This window comes from Mandrillus leucophaeus, unplaced genomic scaffold (assembly GCF_000951045.1).
Source record: "Mandrillus leucophaeus isolate KB7577 unplaced genomic scaffold, Mleu.le_1.0 Scaffold39, whole genome shotgun sequence".
Lineage (NCBI taxonomy): Eukaryota > Metazoa > Chordata > Mammalia > Primates > Cercopithecidae > Mandrillus > Mandrillus leucophaeus.
In genome coordinates, this window is record NW_012104142.1 from 4,602,615 (window position 1) to 4,621,233 (window position 18,619).

The 18,619-nt window shown below is 39.3% G+C and overlaps 1 protein-coding gene across 4 annotated transcripts in view; it reads right to left on the reverse strand.

The window, feature by feature from the left end:
- Positions 1-3,293: 3,293 nt before the first annotated feature.
- P4HA1 (prolyl 4-hydroxylase, alpha polypeptide I) overlaps positions 3,294-18,619 on the reverse strand; it is a 117,904-nt gene continuing 102,578 nt past the window's right edge. For 3 of the 4 annotated variants that reach the window (XM_011991127.1, XM_011991125.1, XM_011991124.1), the window contains 5 exons: positions 13,114-13,167; positions 10,481-10,546; positions 6,987-7,055; positions 5,886-5,982; positions 3,294-4,365 (listed from right to left, as the gene is read on the reverse strand). In XM_011991127.1, the coding sequence (XP_011846517.1) occupies positions 4,295-4,365; positions 5,886-5,982; positions 6,987-7,055; positions 10,481-10,546; positions 13,114-13,167 (357 nt within the window). In that variant the 3' untranslated portion in view covers positions 3,294-4,294. The remainder of the gene's footprint in view (positions 4,366-5,885; positions 5,983-6,986; positions 7,056-10,480; positions 10,547-13,113; positions 13,168-18,619) is intronic. The other variant, XM_011991126.1, reaches the window with a different exon arrangement.

An 18,619-nucleotide genomic window follows, 5' to 3' on the forward strand; every position in this document is an offset into this window, starting at 1 on the left:
GTATCTTTTTCTACTTTTAGATACATACATTGTTAGCTCTGTTATAATTGGTTACAGTATTCAGTACAGTAACATGCTGTATAGGTTTGCAGCCTAGGAGCAATACGCTGTATCATATAGCCTAGGTATGTAGCAGACTATACCATCTAAGTTTTTGTAAGTACACTCTATGATGTTCCCACAACAACAATCTTCTAATGATGAGGCATTTTCCTCTCATTAAGCAACATATAACTAATTTCAACAGAATAGTGCTACAATGAAAGTTCAACAAGACCTCAAAAGCAGGCGATGGAGGACTTCCACTCCTTTTGGTTGCTCTTTTTACTTAACATCTGCTTGTATATAAGTTAGAGTAAGGCATTCTTACCAGTTTTCCTGAGTCGAAATTTGTATTTAACTTAAGGCTACATTTACACAGAAAGTAAACTTTAAAGTCCTCAAATTTAAGAAAGCAGGCAACCAAAAGAACTTTACTGGTCTACTACAGTTAATTTTGCAAAACATCATTAAAGTGATTGAATAATATCCAAGGACATTAGGAACACAGGATTATGAAATTTTATTCTGACAAATCTGGTACCTTATGGTTCTCTATTAACTCATTCCTTTTTGTCTAAGTTACCCAATATTGTTCCCTCTAAAACACTAACTTTTACTATAGTAAAAATAAGTACTGCCAAGAGAAGAGATTGGTCCTTGTGTTGCTGGCTATCTGGATTAAGATGTCATTTTTTCCATTCTGCTTTCTCCTAGCAATCTTTATTTCATAATTCTGTCTGTTCAAGTGATTTATAATTACTTAATCATGATTTGGTGTGTGTATGTGTTTTAGTATCACACTGTTTTTTCAGGGTCTTGTTCTGTTGCCCAGGCTTGAGTACAGTGGCACAAGCATAGCTCACTGCAGCCTTGACCTCCCAGGCTCAAGGGATCCTGCCACCTCAGCCTGCCCAGTAGCTTGGGACCACAGGCATATGCCACCACAGCTGGGTAACTTGATTGTTAGTAAGAGACAGGGTCTTACTATGTTGCCCAGGCAGGTCTCAAATTCCTGGGTTCAAGAGATCCTCCCACCTTGGCCTCCCAGTGTGCTGACATTGTAGGCATGCACCACTTTGCCCAGCCTATATATTTAACAGCAATCCAGTCATTCAATAGTTTAGTCCATTGGGCTCTGCATACAACCTGTTCGTTTTTCAGCTATATGGACTTAAGTGGTATGGAAGTTACATATAGCAGTCAACACATGGCTATGTAAAGATATTTAGATTCTTTTAAGCAGCAAGATTTTTTATACACACACATATTAGTTTATAAATTATATACATATATATGTGTGTGTTGGTTTACTATTTGTAACTTCTCTACACTCTCACACCATAATAACCATTTTATTTTTTCAGATGGAGTCTCGCTCTGTTGCCCAGGCTGGAGTGCAGTGGCGTGATCTCTGCTCATGGCAACCTCTGCCTCCCACGTTCAAGCGATTCTCCCACCTCAGCCTCCCAAGTAGCTGGGATTATGGGCGCCTGCCACCATGCCCGGCTAATTTTTTGTATTTTCAGTAAAGATGGGGTTTCAACATGTTGGCCAGGCTGGTCTCAAACTCCTGACCTCAGGTGATCCACCTGCCTTGGCCTCCCAAAGTGCTGGGATTACAGGCATGAGCCACCATGCCCGGCCAATAAATAACCATTTTATTATAATTTCACTGAAGTAGATGATTGATCACTTCTTTCATTTATTGCATTTACCATTCAGCTTTCCAAAGAATCCTAAAGTCAGTTCATTGTTCTTTTTATAATCTTACTAGGTTATTACCACCTAGTTACCACATTTGCTTACCCCACTGTTAAGATGTTCTGGTGGATACTTCAGTTAACTCCATATTTGTGATAACTCCCTATTTAAAGTTAATGAGAATAAAATTAATGACTGATGAAACTTCCAATATGGAAGAAAAGGCTTAGGGTTGGTGAGGAAACCAGTTTCCACATTTTCCACATTATCCAAGGTAGTTCCAGCCCTCCTTTGTGTGAAAGTTCAGCATTAAAAGAAATACAGAATTATAGTAATGGAACTAAAAGCTTCATACTGGATTTTTCCCTCTCTCTTCATTTGGAAAGAAAAATAATTGGTAATTATAAAACTTTAAAGGGTACTGTATGATCTAATTCTGAAAGAATTTAATAATTCCCACGTGGGGTTCCAAGTTGAATATAATGAAATTTGTAAGATTATGGAATATGTAATTTCCTTCTGAAAGATACTTGTATTCTACTTTCTATAACACACATGGCAATAAACGGTATTTTACATCCTTTGAACCCCTATATTCTACATTTTTGAGTTTTTTGCTTCCATTTACTTTACTAAAAAAGTTTTTAAAAAACCATCAATGGTCACAAAATCTGAGTGGATGACAGTGCTGAACTTAATTCTCCATATTTCTAAAATACTTATGTTGGAACAAAGGCTGGTCAGAAGAAAGGAACTTCAGAGTTCACTTTTAAAATGGGTAAAAACACCCACTTTCCCAGAGAATCAAACCAAATTCTTCCTTCAGTATTTAAATACTACATAAAGGATAAGGATAAAGAACCCTTGTGTGAACTAGGATTCACAATAAGTAATGTAAATAGTCTAAAGCATCAATTAACATACTTCATTAAGCTCACAGCTTTGTATCACCACACATTTTTTAATTGGAGAAAGTCTTAAGTACCATTATTGTAATAACTTTTCTTTTTTGAGACTGAGTCGTTCTGTCACTTAAGCTGGAGTGCAGTGGTGCAGTCTCAGCTCACTGCAACCTCTGCCTCTTGGGTTCAAGCTATTTCCCTGCCTCAGCCTCCCAAGTAGCTGGGACTACAGGTATGCACCACCACACCCAGCTAATTTTGGTATTTTTAGTAGAGATGGGATTTCACAATGTTGGCCAGGCTGGTCTCGAACTCCTGGCCTCAGGTGATCTGCCTGTGTCAGCCTCCCAAAGTGCTGGGATTGAAGGCATGAGTCACTGTGCCTGGCCCGTAATAACTTCATAACCACAGTAAAGTATTTTAGAACTCTGTTTGAAGGAAACACATTTGGACTCATGAAATATCTGAAACTTCAGAGAGCCCAAATTTTTCTTCCTTAACCATGTGACATTAGTGTGAGTGGAAACCAACAGTATAAACCTAAGCCCTATGTGTGCTAAAGAAATAACATAAGTTAACCTGTTACTGCCACATCATACATTTGGATTTAAATACGAAAAACACCACACAGAAAACAAACATTTTTTAAAAAAAGATTTAAGATCATAAATAGGTCATTGTTGTCACAACACATTTCAGAATCTTAAAAAAACAAACATTTTGGCTTCCTAAGAAAAAGACTTTTTAAAAAAATCAATTCCCTCATCACTGAAAGGACTTGTACATTTTTAAACTTCCAGTCTCCTAAGGCACAGTATTTAATCAGAATGTCAATATTACCACCCTGCTGTAGCAGGAATAAGAGGCAAGGTATTAGCACTAAGAAAAACAGCAAAATTTCTGGACAAAATCATCTGTCATTTTAAAAAAGGGATAAAAAAACAGACTAAGTGGTGAGTATTTTAGTTAAGAAGGCCCAGTGTTGTTATGCAGGACTTTGTTTTTTTAAAAAAAAAAAAAAAAAGCGAAATATTTTAACTCAAGTAGGTTTAATTCACCACAGAAGAGCTATGAGAAAAGAGAGGGGGCTGGTAAAATACAGTATACTTTCTTTAAAAAGGACTTGGGAGGAAAAAAATCAACTTAGAAGATCGTATGAAACATCACATGGAACCCAGTTAGTGTCCTAGTTTATTACTAGTCTTCAGATCCAGAAAATAGAGTAAGACACTAGGTAAACAGAACACCTAGACACATCTGTAAGGCATTTGTTTCCTATCACACGGCCCATTCTAGCTTAACACCCACCGACTGAGATGTAGTAAAATAGTAAAATTGGATGCTCAAATTATATTTTTATCTAACCAAAAAGTTCTTTAAATATAAAATTCCTCACTTTAAACTCTGTCTTGTCTTTGTGATACCAACAGAACTTTAAGGTTGTACATATGCAATATGGTGATTTAGTGTTACTTTTAAAAGAACCCACAAAGTAAGCGATTGTCCACAGATGAAACACGGGATGAGGTTCATGACTGAATCAATCATGGAGTGTTAGTCAATTGTAAACTCCTGAAAGTTAAGACTAGGAAATGTGTATATCAGACACATAAGAGTACAACAATAGGAGAGGAAGGGAAGCCTGTTGGTCATTCCAATTCTGACAAGGTGCAAGGTCTTCGAAATTCTTGTCCACGTTCATGGAGCCATTTATTGGATACTGTGAGAGAAAAGTAATATATTAATTTCCCCCCTTAATCTAATCAGTATTTAATTAGTTTCTAAAAGCTAGGTCTATAACAAAGTTTCAACATGGGATAAAAGTTCAACACCAAAACTGGATAAAGGCAGATGCTACTTAACAACTTGGCTAAATGCTGAAAACACAGATTTTATATACCTATATACATATGTGTACACACTTGTGTTTATGTACATACATTTATGTATACACATGTGTATATTTGCAAGTCTATGTGCATCTCCTAAAGTTTCCAATGTTCAATGTGAGGCTTGAAATGAGACACAAATGGACTTAAGATACAGGTACAGATAGAGTAGAATATTGCTTTATGTACTGTTTTCAAAGTACAACCTCCAAAATACAAAGGCATTTTAATAACGAACACAAACTTTCCACTCTAAAGGAACAACTCTCTAATCAACCATTGCTATTGTATGCTCATTAAGTTTCCAAAATACCTTTAAAAAATGTATACCATGTAAAAATGTATCCCAAAAGGAGTTAATTTTCTGTTTTTTTTTTTTGTCTCCAGTACCATAGAACCCAATCAAAATATCTGAAGCAGAAACTTTAATTCTTAACTCCTTTTTCCTTTTTCAACCCTTGTATCTACTCTTTATTCGTCAAATCCTGACAATTTTCCTTATGTCTCTCTCGAAGCTATCTGCTCTCCAACCCTTTCACTGATGCTTTAATCCAGGCTGTTGTCATCTCCCACTTAGACAACAGAAAACAACTTTCTAAACTCTCTCTCACCAACTAGCCTTTCCTCATTCTAGTCCAGTGGTTCTTAAACACTATAATCATGAGGGGAGATTTTAAAATCCTGATCAGGCCTCACTCCTTAACCTTGTTATGTCTTTATGTAACCACTAAACAGGTGGCTAGTAACACAGATTGAAATGGATACATGGGGCTAATTAATAGATATTAAAACTAATTTCACCTGTTTCTTTTTTTTTTTTTTAAATGTAACCATTCCTGCACTTGCATGTCCCTGAAAGTGAGTGCGTCTTTAAATTTTGCACATTAGGTGCTACTCGAGCCTCATATTAGAACCTGGTGTCTAACATGTTTGGGAAACTGCTGTTCTATCTTTTGGACCAAATTTAAAGAATAAGCTTTGAAGAAGGCTCCCCAAACTTAGGCAGTCACCATCTTCTGTTTACGTTTTTGTAATAATATGTACATTATAATCCATTAGTATGTCTCAATCAGATTATTAATCCTTTGAGGGTAAGATATTGTCTTATTCAATTTTGAGTTAGACAATGTTTCTTAGGATAAGTGAAAATAGAGTTAAAAATAAAATCTGTCATCAAAATTCTGATTACAAATTTATATTAAGATTAGGCACTTGTTTGGTTGAATCCTGTACAATGTTAAAATCATATTAAGCAAACATTGTGGGGGCTTTTGTTTTTAAGACACAGATAATAGTTTCAAAATAGAAAACAAAAATTACATTCTCTTCACAGAATATATGAAATATTTACCCCATTTGTTGCCAACTAGCACTGGACAGGCTGCATGCCGTGTACTATAATCTCCTTCTCCACTGGCAAACAGATTATACCAGAAAACAGCAGTTCCCTATGGAGAACAATTCACAATTATCCCCAAGTATACAATGCCAGGTAATCGCTTTCGGCAGTGATTACTTTTTTTTTTTTTTTGAGACGGAATCTTGCTCTATCACCCAGGCTGGAGTGCAACCTCTGCCTCCTGGGTTCAAGCGATTCTCCTGCCTCAGCCTCCCAAGTAGCTGGGATTACAGGCGTGCACCACCAGGCCTGACTAATTTTGTATTTTTAGTAGAGACGGGCTTTCACCATGTTGGTCAGGCTGGTCTCAAACTCCGGACCTCAGGTGATCTGCCCATCTCGGCCTCCCAGAGTGTTGGGATTACAGGCGTGAGCCACTGTGCCCAGGCGCTTTCTTAATTTTTCCTTTGTTCCTGTGGAAGAACTCCTCTAAAGCAGCATTTTATCTTCCTTAATATAATTCTGAAAATATGGTTATATCACTTTAAAAACTGTTTTTGATCATATGAAAAATACCATAAAAATGCTTGACAACAAAAGTATTTGCCAAAACAAAGCTAACATATCTTACATAGCAAGATGGAGGGGAAAACAATACAGAACCCATTTTAGAAATGAAAAAATTTAAATACTAATTCCTGGTCATTCATTACCTCTACACACTTGTGGCAAAGACCATAAAAATACCTCTAAAAATGTAATTTGGCCAGGTGCAGGGGTTCAGGATCACTTGAGCCCAAGAGTTCAAGACCAGCCTGGGCAATATAGGGAGACATTGTCTCTACAGAAAATTTAAACATTAGCTGGGCATGGTGACATGCACCTGTAGTCCCAGCTATTTGGGAGGCTGAGACTTGAACCCAGGAGGTCAAAGCTGCAGTGAGCCATATTTGTGCTGCTGCACTCCAGCCTGGGCAACAGAGCGAGAACATGTCTCAAAAAAAGAAAAGAAAAAGAAAAAAAAATGTAATTCATTAATTAGACCATGAATACTAGTGCATCTCTTCCTTAGGGAAAAAATTAATAAACCAAAAACAAACCAAACAGGCTTACTTTTTTGGGCCAAACACTAGCTCCAACTTCAGGAAAAACAGTGGCTCCTCCTGCAGACACATCACTCATCTATAAGAAACAAGAGGGTGCTATCGAAAGCGCTGGTAGAATAAAGTAAAACACGCCATTATAAAGACTTGATATTGGATACTAGAATATTGGGAACATATGGACTTGTTCTTATATAGCGGGGTTGGTACATGCTACTCAGTTTTTAATGAATAAAATGCCATTTAGGTTTATACACATAAGTAAAAAAACTAAAAGCAAAGGAATGATTAACAAAAAACCATCAGATGGGAGAGTGGGGATATAATTTGAGATAGGAATTTATTTATAGCCAGAGGGAAAAAGAAATGACTTAAAACTAATAAATCAATACACAGATATAAATATGTATTTTATTGTATTAGAATGTAATCTCCACGGAGGCAGGAATTTTCGTCTGTTTTGTTCATTGCTGATCATTAGTGTCTAGAACAGTAGTACCTCAAGAACAGTAGGTGCTCAAGAAATATTTAAATAAATGTAAAAAATAACGAGAAAAATAACAAACTAAAATCAGTTTTGCCATTTCTCATGGTAGGAAATCAAACATATTAAATAAAAGTGAGAAAGTTAAAGGATTATATAAAGATAACCTAGAAAAATATGGAAACCTTTTAAATTAACCGAAGAATCACATAAAACAAGGCAAAGGAAACATGGATCATAAAGATTTTTTTAAAGCAACATAAGTAGAATGCATAGACTGATAAGATCACAGAGCAAAACCCAACTATATGTTGTATCAGAGCTGCATCTAAAATAAGTGACTTAGAAACACAGAACACAAAAACGTAAGATTTGGGGCAAATGCTATCCAAGGAAAACAGGGTATGATCTTAGTATGAGACACAGTTTAAATCAAGGTAAAAAGCATTAAATGAGATAAAAGGTATTTTACAATGATAAATATATAACTAATAATAAAGAACTAAGAACACTTAACCAATGAAAAAATTAACTTTGGCTGGGCATGGTGGCTCACGCCTGTAATCCCAGAACTTTGAAAGGCCAAGGCAGGCGGATCACGAGGTCAGGAGATCAAGACCATCCTGGCTAACACGGTGAAACCCCATCTCTACTAAAAATACAAAAAACAAAATTAGCCAGGCATAGTGACAGGCGCCTGTAGTCCAAGCTACCTGGGAGGCTGAGGTAGGAGAATGGCATGAACCTGGGAGGCGGAGCTTGCAGTGAGCTGAGATAGCACCACCACTGCACTCCAGCCTGGGCAACAGAGAGAGACTCTGTCTCAAAAAAAAAAAAGAAAAAGAAAAGAAAAGAAAAAACTGACTTTGAGGAAATTAAAAAGTTGTGCATGAGAGAAAAGTAATTTGAGATATTCTATGTGCCCCTCTGGGGAGGTATTTAAATAACGGGAAAAATGATAATCAATTAAAATGCTATGCAACTGTTTTAGAAAAACAGGAAGGCTGTTTACATTAAGAGGGAGAAATGGATAGTGGGCCAAATAATACAGCATCAATATTCATAAAACAAATACAAGGAGAACCAGGAACACATAAACACTAATGGCTTTTAAACATCTGAAAAGATGCTCAACTTCTATAATGAGAATGCAAATTAAAGCCACAATAACTGCTAATTTGATAAGTGAAAGATACACAGATCAAAAAGTCTGACAAACATACTTCACAAATATATCCCACTTAAAATTGGGATATAAATTGGTACAACCTCTAAGGAGACTCACCTCTAGAAAATATGCAAGCCTTCACAGCATGAATTTGTGCACTGTACTAACCCTCTCCTGGTTTTCCCTTTGTGATATTTCTCTTTTCTATAATGTACCTTGCCTCCTTTTGGAAACAAGATGGAATTGTGAGAGGAATACAAATTGGGAATTGGGGAGAAAAGGAGGCATATGGAGAGGAAGGAAACAGGGAAGGTGGCAGGGAGAGAAGAAGAAAATAGACTGAACAGAGAGAGATTTTGGCAGGGAGTGAGATACTACAGACAGCAAAAAAATGTAATTCAAATAGGGCTAAGGAATGGAAAGAGCAATAAAATAACCAAAATTAAGTATAGATAGATATATAGGTTTTTTTTTTTTTTTGAGATGGAGCCTCACTCTGTTATCCAGGCTGGAGAGTACAGTGGCGCAATCTTGGCTCACTGCAACCTCTGCCTCCCAGATTCAAGCGATTCTCGTGCCTCAGCCTCCTGAGTAGCTGGACTACAGGAGTGTGCCACCACGCCCAGCTAATTTTTATATTTTCAGTGGAGACGGGGTTTCACCACGTTGGCCAGGCTGGTCTCGAACTCCTGACCTCAAATGATCTGCCCACGTCGGCCTCTCAAAGTGCTGGAATTACAGGCATGTGTCACTGTGCCTGGCCTAAAATATCTTTAAGTTAACAAAGGTTATGACATTATGGCAGATTGCATTTTCCAAATATAATACATCCCAATATGTCCCATCCTACATGCTATTCTTATGTGACACTGATATTCGTCTGCAGTGGTAGGGTCTATGTGCCCTCTCCTTGAAGCTGGGCAGACCTTTGTAATTGCTGTAACAGAATACAGCAGGATGACATCTGTGACTTCTGAGGGTAGGTCATAACAATACCATGTACTTTTGCATTGTTCTTTTGGGATGCTTTGTCTTGTAATCCAGTCACTATGCTGTGAAGAAGCTCAGCCGCATGTATTGGCCAGAATTTAGGCATTCTGGCTGACAGCCAGCCTCAACCTTAGCCTTCAAGATACCCCAGTGCCAGACATTTGATGGCAAATGCATGTCAGATTTGGAGCAGGAACCATGAGTTGAGCCCAGTCAACCTCATAACTGTTAGAGATACATTAAGAAAATCATTGTTATTTTAAACCACTCAGAAAAGAGAGTTTTGGAGTGATTTATTTGGGGTAACTAGAACAAACACTATAAACAATTTTAAAAATTGAATTATGATCATACTGTTTTAAAAGTTTGAGGTAGGGCTTCTGGGGACTGTAATGTGCTATTTCTTCACCTTAGTACTGAATACACCAGAAGTGTTCACTTTGTGAAAATTAATCAAGTTACAATACTTAATTTGTGCACTCTTCTGATATACTTCAATAAAAAAATGGAATTCAGAAGTTTACTGAAATAATGTGTATGTACAGAAATTCAAATATAGAGAGATTCTTATATGCACATATTATATGTGACTAAACAGAGAGCCTATATGTCAAATTATTAATGATTATCTGCACGTAGTGGCACTATAAATTTTAAGTTTGTCCAAAAGTTTCTATAATGAACATCTATCTTACAGCCTGAAAAAGTTGCAAATGCAAAAAAATTCTTAACTCCCTTTACTCAGTTATAAAAATGTTAAACTAGGATGGTGAATCAGAGCTACACAGAACAAACTTAACACATTAAAATGAATCATGTGATCAAATCCCAACTTAACCTAAAAATTTTAGTGACAACTTACATAAAACAGCCATGTAGCAATTCTATTTCCTGTCCCCAGCTCTTTGAAAGCATCTGGCTCATCTTTCTGTGAATAAAAACACAGCAAATTCAATGGTATAAAAATTCAGTAATACAAATACTCTAGTGGCAACTAAACATCAGTAGTAACATCCTGAAGAATATGCCAACAACCCCAAAAGTTTCCCTTGTAATGTCCAGTGCACTATAAACATCAGACACTCTTTTTGTAAAGATGGAGTCTTGCTATATGGACCAGGATGATCTTGAACTCCCGGCCTCAAGCAATCCTCCTGCCTTGGCCTCCCAAAGTGCTAGGATCACAGGTGTGAGCCACTGTACCTGGCCTCAAATACTTGCTCACTGAACTTGTATACTGGATACTTTAGACAAGATTACAGGATAAAAGGCAGACTTATTAGCCTAAATGACAGCCATTATTTGCTGACTACGTATTATTTTAAAAATCAATACCCACAATTTTAGCTTCCAAAAAAATACGATGTGATAGCCATCTCTTAGCTACATTCCTGAAGCTTAATGTACCTTGAGACTTACTTTGAACTCATGACCTACTGAAATATTTCCTAGTATTATTTTTCTTTTTTTCTTTTATTTTTTTAGACAGTCTTGCCCTGTCACCCAGGCTGGAGTGCAATGCCATGATCTCAGCTCACTGCAACCTCCACCTCCCGGGTTTAAGCAATTCTTCTGCCTCAGCCTCTCAAGTAGCTGGGACTACAGGCATGCACCACCATGTCTGGCTAATTTTTTTGTATTTTTAGTAGAAATGGAGTTTTGCCATGTTGGCCAGGCTGGTCTTGAACTCTTGACCTCAGGTGATCCACCCACCTTGGCCTCCCAAAGGGCTGGGATTACAGGCATGAGCCACCACGCCTGGCCCCTAGTATTATTTTTCTAATAATGCTAGTAAAGTGACTTTCAGTACTATAATCAAGCTAGATAATTAATATCTAAATATTTATATCTAAATTAAAATACAATACAACCTCTTGGCATTTCTCCCAGAAAAATAAAAATGTATTTTTCATACAGAAACATATACACATCTTTATTTGTAATAGTCAAAAACTAAAAACTATCCAAATATCCTTCGATGGGCGAATAGCTAAACTGTGGCATATCCATAACATGGAATACAGGTTGAGCATACCAAAAGTCCAAAATTCAAAATGCTCTGAAGTTCAAAACTTTTAGTGCTAACATGACATATGTGGAAAATTCCACACATACTACTCCCTGAAGTAGCTCCCCTATCATACACACTATGCCCTAGCCAGGATGGAAACAGACAGTTCCCCATAAGGCTCCTGCATCACAAGAGATTTATTTTCAAACCCATTCTTTCTTTACTGAAGGTGTAATCTTTGTGGAGATTTAGATTTTATGCTGGGGTCTCAAATTCAGCAGCCTACACTGTGGCAGATCTTCCTCTTACAGAGCTGTTTATTCCCAAAGCTCTAATTCCTGCAGGCACAGACCTCCAGCCTCTGTGCTTTGTCCCCTCTTTAATTCTCTAGCTTTGGGATCACCTTTGTCCAGTTTCCCTTTTGGAATACCCTTTACTTTCTTCCAGGTTTGCCAATGCATTTAAAAGTATCTTTAGTGATTTTATTGGGTATCTAGGTGTTTTTGTTTTTGTTTTTTTAAACTGCTAAAAAGGTTTCACAGAATATCTGCCACACCATATTTCCATAAATTCCAAATAGGCTATGAATTTTTAATGTTAAAAGAACAGAATTAACATGTTGACAAAGAATCTCTCCTTGGCCGAACTACTCAGGCTCCTCTGAACTTTCTTCTCAAGTAGGCCCTGACTTTGGGCTTCTAGTATTTATCTCTGCATTGTCCAATTTGAGCAAGAACCCTGCTAAGTCAAGTGAGCCAGAATCCCCCATCCTTGCCATGTGATCACCCTCAAAATCTAACTGGGTTCTTCATCTTCCACTATCCCCTGGGTGATGATCACTCTGCCCTGACTTCAGCAAGGATCTCGTTAGGTCAGTTTAGCCTGAATCCTCCCTTACCTCTTAGTAATTTTCCATCTACTAACACCCACTCTTGCTCATTGGCTATAAATTCCAACTCTTCCTTGTTGTATTTGGAGTTGGGCTTAATCTCTCTCCCTTACTGCGAAATCCCACTGCAACTGCCGTGGTCCCTACACCTATCGCAATGGTCCCCTCTTGAATGAAGTCTGGTTACCATCTTTAACAAGTGTGAATAATAATTTGTTCTTTAACAATGTAATGCGGCCAGGCAGAGTGGCTCACGCCTGTAATCCCAGCACTCTGGGAGGCCGAGGTGGGTGGATCACCTGAGCTCAGGAGTTCAAGACCAGCCTGGCCAACATGGTGAAACCCCGTTGCTACTAAAAATACAAAAATTAGCTGGGTGTGGTGGTGCGCATGCCTGTGATCCCAGCTACTCGGGAGGCTGAGGCAGGAGAACTGCTCCAACCCAGGAGGCAGAGGTTGCAGTGAGCCAAGATCACGCCACTGCACTCCAGCCTGAATGACAGAGTGAGACTCTGTTTTTTTGTTTTGTTTTGTTTTGAGACAAACAATGTAATGCATAAGCCTCAGTGAATTTCTCCATTTCTTTTTTACTTACCCGTGCAAAGTCAAAATGGGGTTCATACTGTCCTCCAACTCCATAATTTGCTACCTGAAGGAAAGACACAAAGCATGAAAGAAAAGAACTATAAAGATTACTATTCAAAAAAAATCTATGAACCTCATTTTTTGGACTTTTATAGACCATGGTCAGGTATTTACAGAGAAATGAAAACTATTTAAAATCAATGAGAGTTCCTATGAAAACAGGGATGAAAAACAAAGGACAGCTACTGTATATCTATAGATATAGATCTTTATATCTATAGATCTGTATATATTTATATCTATATATATGTACCCCTCCCCACCCCCCCGCCAGAGACAGGCTGAAGTGCAGTGATGAAATCAGAGCGCACTGCAGCCTCAACCTTTGGGGGCACAAGTGATCCTCCCACTTCAGCCTCCTGAGTAGCTGGGACTACAGGTGCATGCTACCACACCCAGCTAATGTTTAAAAATTTAATACATAAGCTAAAATTTGAGATTTCTATTACTTTGTTTCACTAAACACTTTCCTTTGGAACTTAAATAAAAAAATGTTTTCCAAAGCCCCAAATGCTGGCGAACTTGCAATCTACTGTACCTGGCCTCAAGAGTCTGGGATCCATCTGAGCCCACCAATCCAGGTTCTGGAGTGACTACTACATGGTGCCTCATCCCCAGGGATAGGAGTTGCCACTAACCCTATTGGCTCAGGCTCCTAAATCATAGCCAAACCCTGCATCCCAGACTCAAACCTCCAGAGCATCCTCTCTTCCCTAGAGTTGGGCCAGGGCTGTGCCTAGTCCGCCAGGGGTAGACTCACAGCTACATACTGACACTCTTTTCCCAAGCAGCTAGAGGGTGCCTCAGAGTCACAGATCCTGGCACTATAGGCAACCTACATCCAACCCTGCCATGAGAGTGACCCTATACCCTAAGACTCAGGTGTTACAATAGTATGTGAGACCCTGAGACCAGGATCCTAGCCCCACAGTCACTCCAAACGCTAGAACCTGGATTGCAGCACTATGGCAGCTGCTTGTAGGATATGTCAGACCTGCCACAAGAAGACTCCCACTGGCTAAAACTCCCTACTGTGCGGAAAACAAGAATGGAAGGATTCCAAAAGCTCTTGCCACTGAAGATACTAACAATGTACTCCACAGCGACCACCACCACAAACTTCTCCAGCCTAGGCTGCTGAGGCACCCACAGTTATTGCTGACAATGAATACAGCTGAAGAAGCTACAAGAGACTACACTACTGAACCTACCCGGAAACACAGTCACCACACCCTTCCCAAACAGTCCAACTGAAGCGGAAAGTTTAAAAGAGCCAGTTGTTCCACTAGATGCAAGGACATCAATGCAGGAAATAAGAAACATTAAAAAGCAATGAAATATGACACTGCTGAGAATGCAACTCTCTAGTTACAGGCCCAAATGAAAAGGAAAACACCTAGCTAGAAAAAAATTCAAATAATGATCTTAAGGAAACTCAAACAGATAAAAGAAAATACAGATAGATAATTCAATGAAATCAGGAAAACAATTCATGATATGAATCAGAATTTCAAAAAAGATATCATAAAAAGAACCAAACAAAATTCTTGCAGCTGAAGAATTCAATGAATGCAGGAGGCTGAGACAGGAGAATAGCTTGAACCTGGGAGGCGGAGGTTGCAGTGAACTGAGATCTTGCCACTGCACTCCAGCCTGGTGATAGAGCGAGACTCCATCTCAAAAAAAAAAAAGCTGCACCAGCACACTTAATTAAGCAAAACGATCTCTGAACCTGAAGATACATTGCTTGGTATTACTCAGGGGGAAAAAAGGAAACATAATGAAAAAGGGCAAAGAGAGCTTACAAGACTTATGGGACACCATTAAACATTTGTATTACAGGAGTTGCAGAAGAAGAAAAGAGGGTAAAAGGCATAGAAAACCTATTTAATAACAGCTGAAAACTACCCAAGTCTGGGGAAGAGAGAAGGGTATCCAACTCCAGGAAGTTCAAAAGTTCCTAAATAGATTCAACCCAAAAAAGTCCTCTCTGAAGCACATTTTAGTCAGATTGTCAAACATCAAAGAATTCTAAAAACAGCAAGATAGCTAGATTAACAAAGAAAAAGAAAGATCCAAATAAGCACAATCAGAAATAACAAAGGTGACATTACAACTGACCCCAAAGAAATATAAAAAGTCCTTAGAGATTATTATTAACACCTCTATGCAAACTTTTATAAAAAGCCTAGAAGAAATGGATAAATTCCTGGAAACGTACAACCTCCCAAGACTGAACCAGAAAAAAACTGAAACCCTTAACAGACCAATAAGGAGTTATGAAATTGAATTGTAATTAAACAAAACAAAACAAAAAACCTACTGACCAAAAAAAGCCCTGGACTGGATGGATTCACAGCCGAATTTTACCAGACATACAAAGAAGACCTAGTATCAATCCTACTGAAACTATTCCAAAAAACTGAGAAGGAAAGACTCCTCCTTAACTCATTTTATTAAGCCAGCATCATTCTGATACCAAAACTCATCAGAGACATGATGAAAAAAGAAAACTTCAGGCTGATATTCCTGATGAACATAGACACAAAATACTCAAAAAAAATTAGAAAACAAAACCTAGCAGCACATCAAAAAGCTAATTTACTACAATCAAGTAGGCTTTATTTGTGGGGTGCAAGGTTGGTTCAATAAATGTAATTCACCACATAAACAGAATTAAAAACCATATGATCATCTCTGCAGATGCAGAAAGAGCTTTCAAAAAAATTCAACATCCTGGCCGGGCACAGTGGCTCACACCTACAATTCTAGCACTTTGGGAGGAAGAGGTGGGTGGATCACCTGAGGTCAGGAGTTCAACACCAGCCTGGCCAACATGGTAAAACCCTGTCTCTACTAATACAAAAATTAGCTGGGCATGGTGGCAGGGGCCTGTAATCCCAGCTACACAGGAGGCTGAGGCAGGAGAACTGCATTAACCCAGGAGGTGGAGGTTGCAGTGAGCCAAGATCACACACTGTACTCCAGCCTGGGCAACAGAGTAAGACTCCATCTCAAGAAAAAACAAACAAAACCAGAAATAACAGATACTGGGCAAGGATGAAGAGAAAGGGGCATGCTCATACACTGCTGGTGGGAATGTAAATTAGTACAATCACTATGGAGAACACTGTAGAGGTTCCTCAAAAAACTAAAAATAGATCTACCATATGATCCAGCAATCCCAATGCCAAGTATATATCCAAAAGAAAGGAAATTAGCATGATGAAGAGATACCCGCATTCTCATGTTTATTGCAGGACTATTCACAATAGCTAACGTATGGAATCAACCTAAGTGTCCATCAACAGATGAATGGATAAAGAAAATGTGGTGCTTACATATAATGAAACACTATTCAGCCATAAGAATGTAATCTTGTCACAGGGATGGAACTGGAGTTCATTATATTAAATAAGCCCAGCACAGAAAGACAAATATCACATGTTCTCACTTACATGTGGGATTTCTGCATTTCCAACTGAGGTACATAGTTCATCTCATTGGGACTGGTTGGACAGTGGGTGCAGCCTATGGAGAATGAGCCAAAGCAGGGCGGGGCATCGCCTCACCTGGGAAGCACAAGGGGTCACGGAATTTCCCTTTCCTAGCAAAGGGAAGCCATGACAGATTGTACCTGGAAAAATGGGACACTCCCGCCCACATACTGCATTTTTCCCATGGTCTTAGCAACTGGCAGACCAGGATATTCTCTCCTGTGCCTGGCTCAGTGGGTCCCACGCACATGGAGTCTTGCTCACTGCTAGTGCAGCAGTCTGCTGGCTGCAGGAGGGGCGTCTACCATTGCTGAGGCTTGATTAGGTAAACAAAGCAGCCAGAAAGCTCAAACTAGGCAGAGCCCACCACAACTCAGCAAGGCCTACTGCCTCTATAGACTTCACCTCTGTGGGCAGGGCAAAGCTGAACAAAAGCCAGCAGAAATTTCAGCAGACTTAAACATCCCTGTCTGACAGCTCTGAAGAGAGCAGTGGTTCTCCCAGAATGGCATCTGAGCTCTGAGAACAGAAGACTGCTTCCTCAAGAGGGTCCCTGACCTCCACGTAGCCTAACTGGGAGACACCTCCCAGTAGGGGCCAACAGACACCTCATACAGGTGGGTGCCCCTCTGGGACGAAGCTTTCAGAGGAAGGATCAGGCAGCAATATTTGCTGTTCTGCAGCCTCTGCTGGTGATACTCAGGCAAACAGGGTCTGGAGTGGACCTCCAGCAAACTCCAACAGACCTGCAGCTGAGGGACCTGACAGTTAGAAGGAAAACTAACAGAAAGGAATATGTCAACATCAACAAAAAAGTCATCTACACCCAAACCCCATCTGTAGGTCACCAATATCAAAGACCAAAGGTAGATAAAACCACAAAGATGGGGAGAAACCAGAGCAGAAAAGCTGAAAATCCTAAAAATCAGAGCACCTCTTCTCCTCCAAAGGATCACAGCTCCTCGCCAGCAACAGAACAAAGCTGGATGGAGAATGACTTCGATGAGCTGACAGAAGTAGGCTTCAGAAGGTCGGTAATAACAAACCTTCTCCCCACTAAAGGAGCATGTTCTAAGTCATTGCAAGGAAGCTAAAACCCTTGAAAAAAGGATTAGACGAATGGCTAACTAGAACCAACAGTGTAGAGAAGACCTTAAATGATGGAGCTGAAAACCATGGCACAAGAACTTTGTGACGCATGCACAAGCTTCAATAGCTGATTGGATCAAGTGGAACAAAGGGCATCAGTGAATGAAGATGGAATTAATGAAATAAAGTGAGAACACAAGTTTAGAGAAAAAAGAGTAAAAAGAAACTAATAAAGCTTCCAAGAAATATGGAACTATCTAAGAAGACCAAATCTACATTTGATTGGTGTACCTGAAAGTGACAGGGAGAATGGAACCAGGTTGGAAAACACTCTTCAGGAAATTATCCAGGAGAATTTCCCCAACCTAGCAAGGCAGGCCAACATTCAAATTCAGGAAATACAGAGACCACCACAAAGATACTCCGTGAGAAGAGCAACTCCAAGACACGTAATTGTCAGATTCACCAAGGTTGAAATGAAGGAAAAAGTGTTAAGGGCAGCCAGAGAGAAAGGTCAGGTTACCCACAAAGGGAGGCCCATCAAATTAACAGTGGATCTCTCGGCAGAAACCCTACAAGCTAGAAGAGAGTGAGGCCCAATATTCAACAATCTTTTTTTGTTGTTGTTGTTGTTGAGACGGAGTCTCGCTCTGTCACCCAGGCTGGAGTGCAGTGGCCAGATCTCAGCTCACTGCAAGCTCCGCCTCCCGGATTTACGCCACTCTCCTGCCTCAGCCTCCCAAGTAGCTGGGACTACAGGCGCCCGCCACCTCGCCCGGCTAGATTTTTGTATTTTTTTTAGTAGAGACGGGGTTTCACCGCGTTAGCCAGGATGGTCTCGATCTCCTGACCTCGTGATCCGCCCGTCTC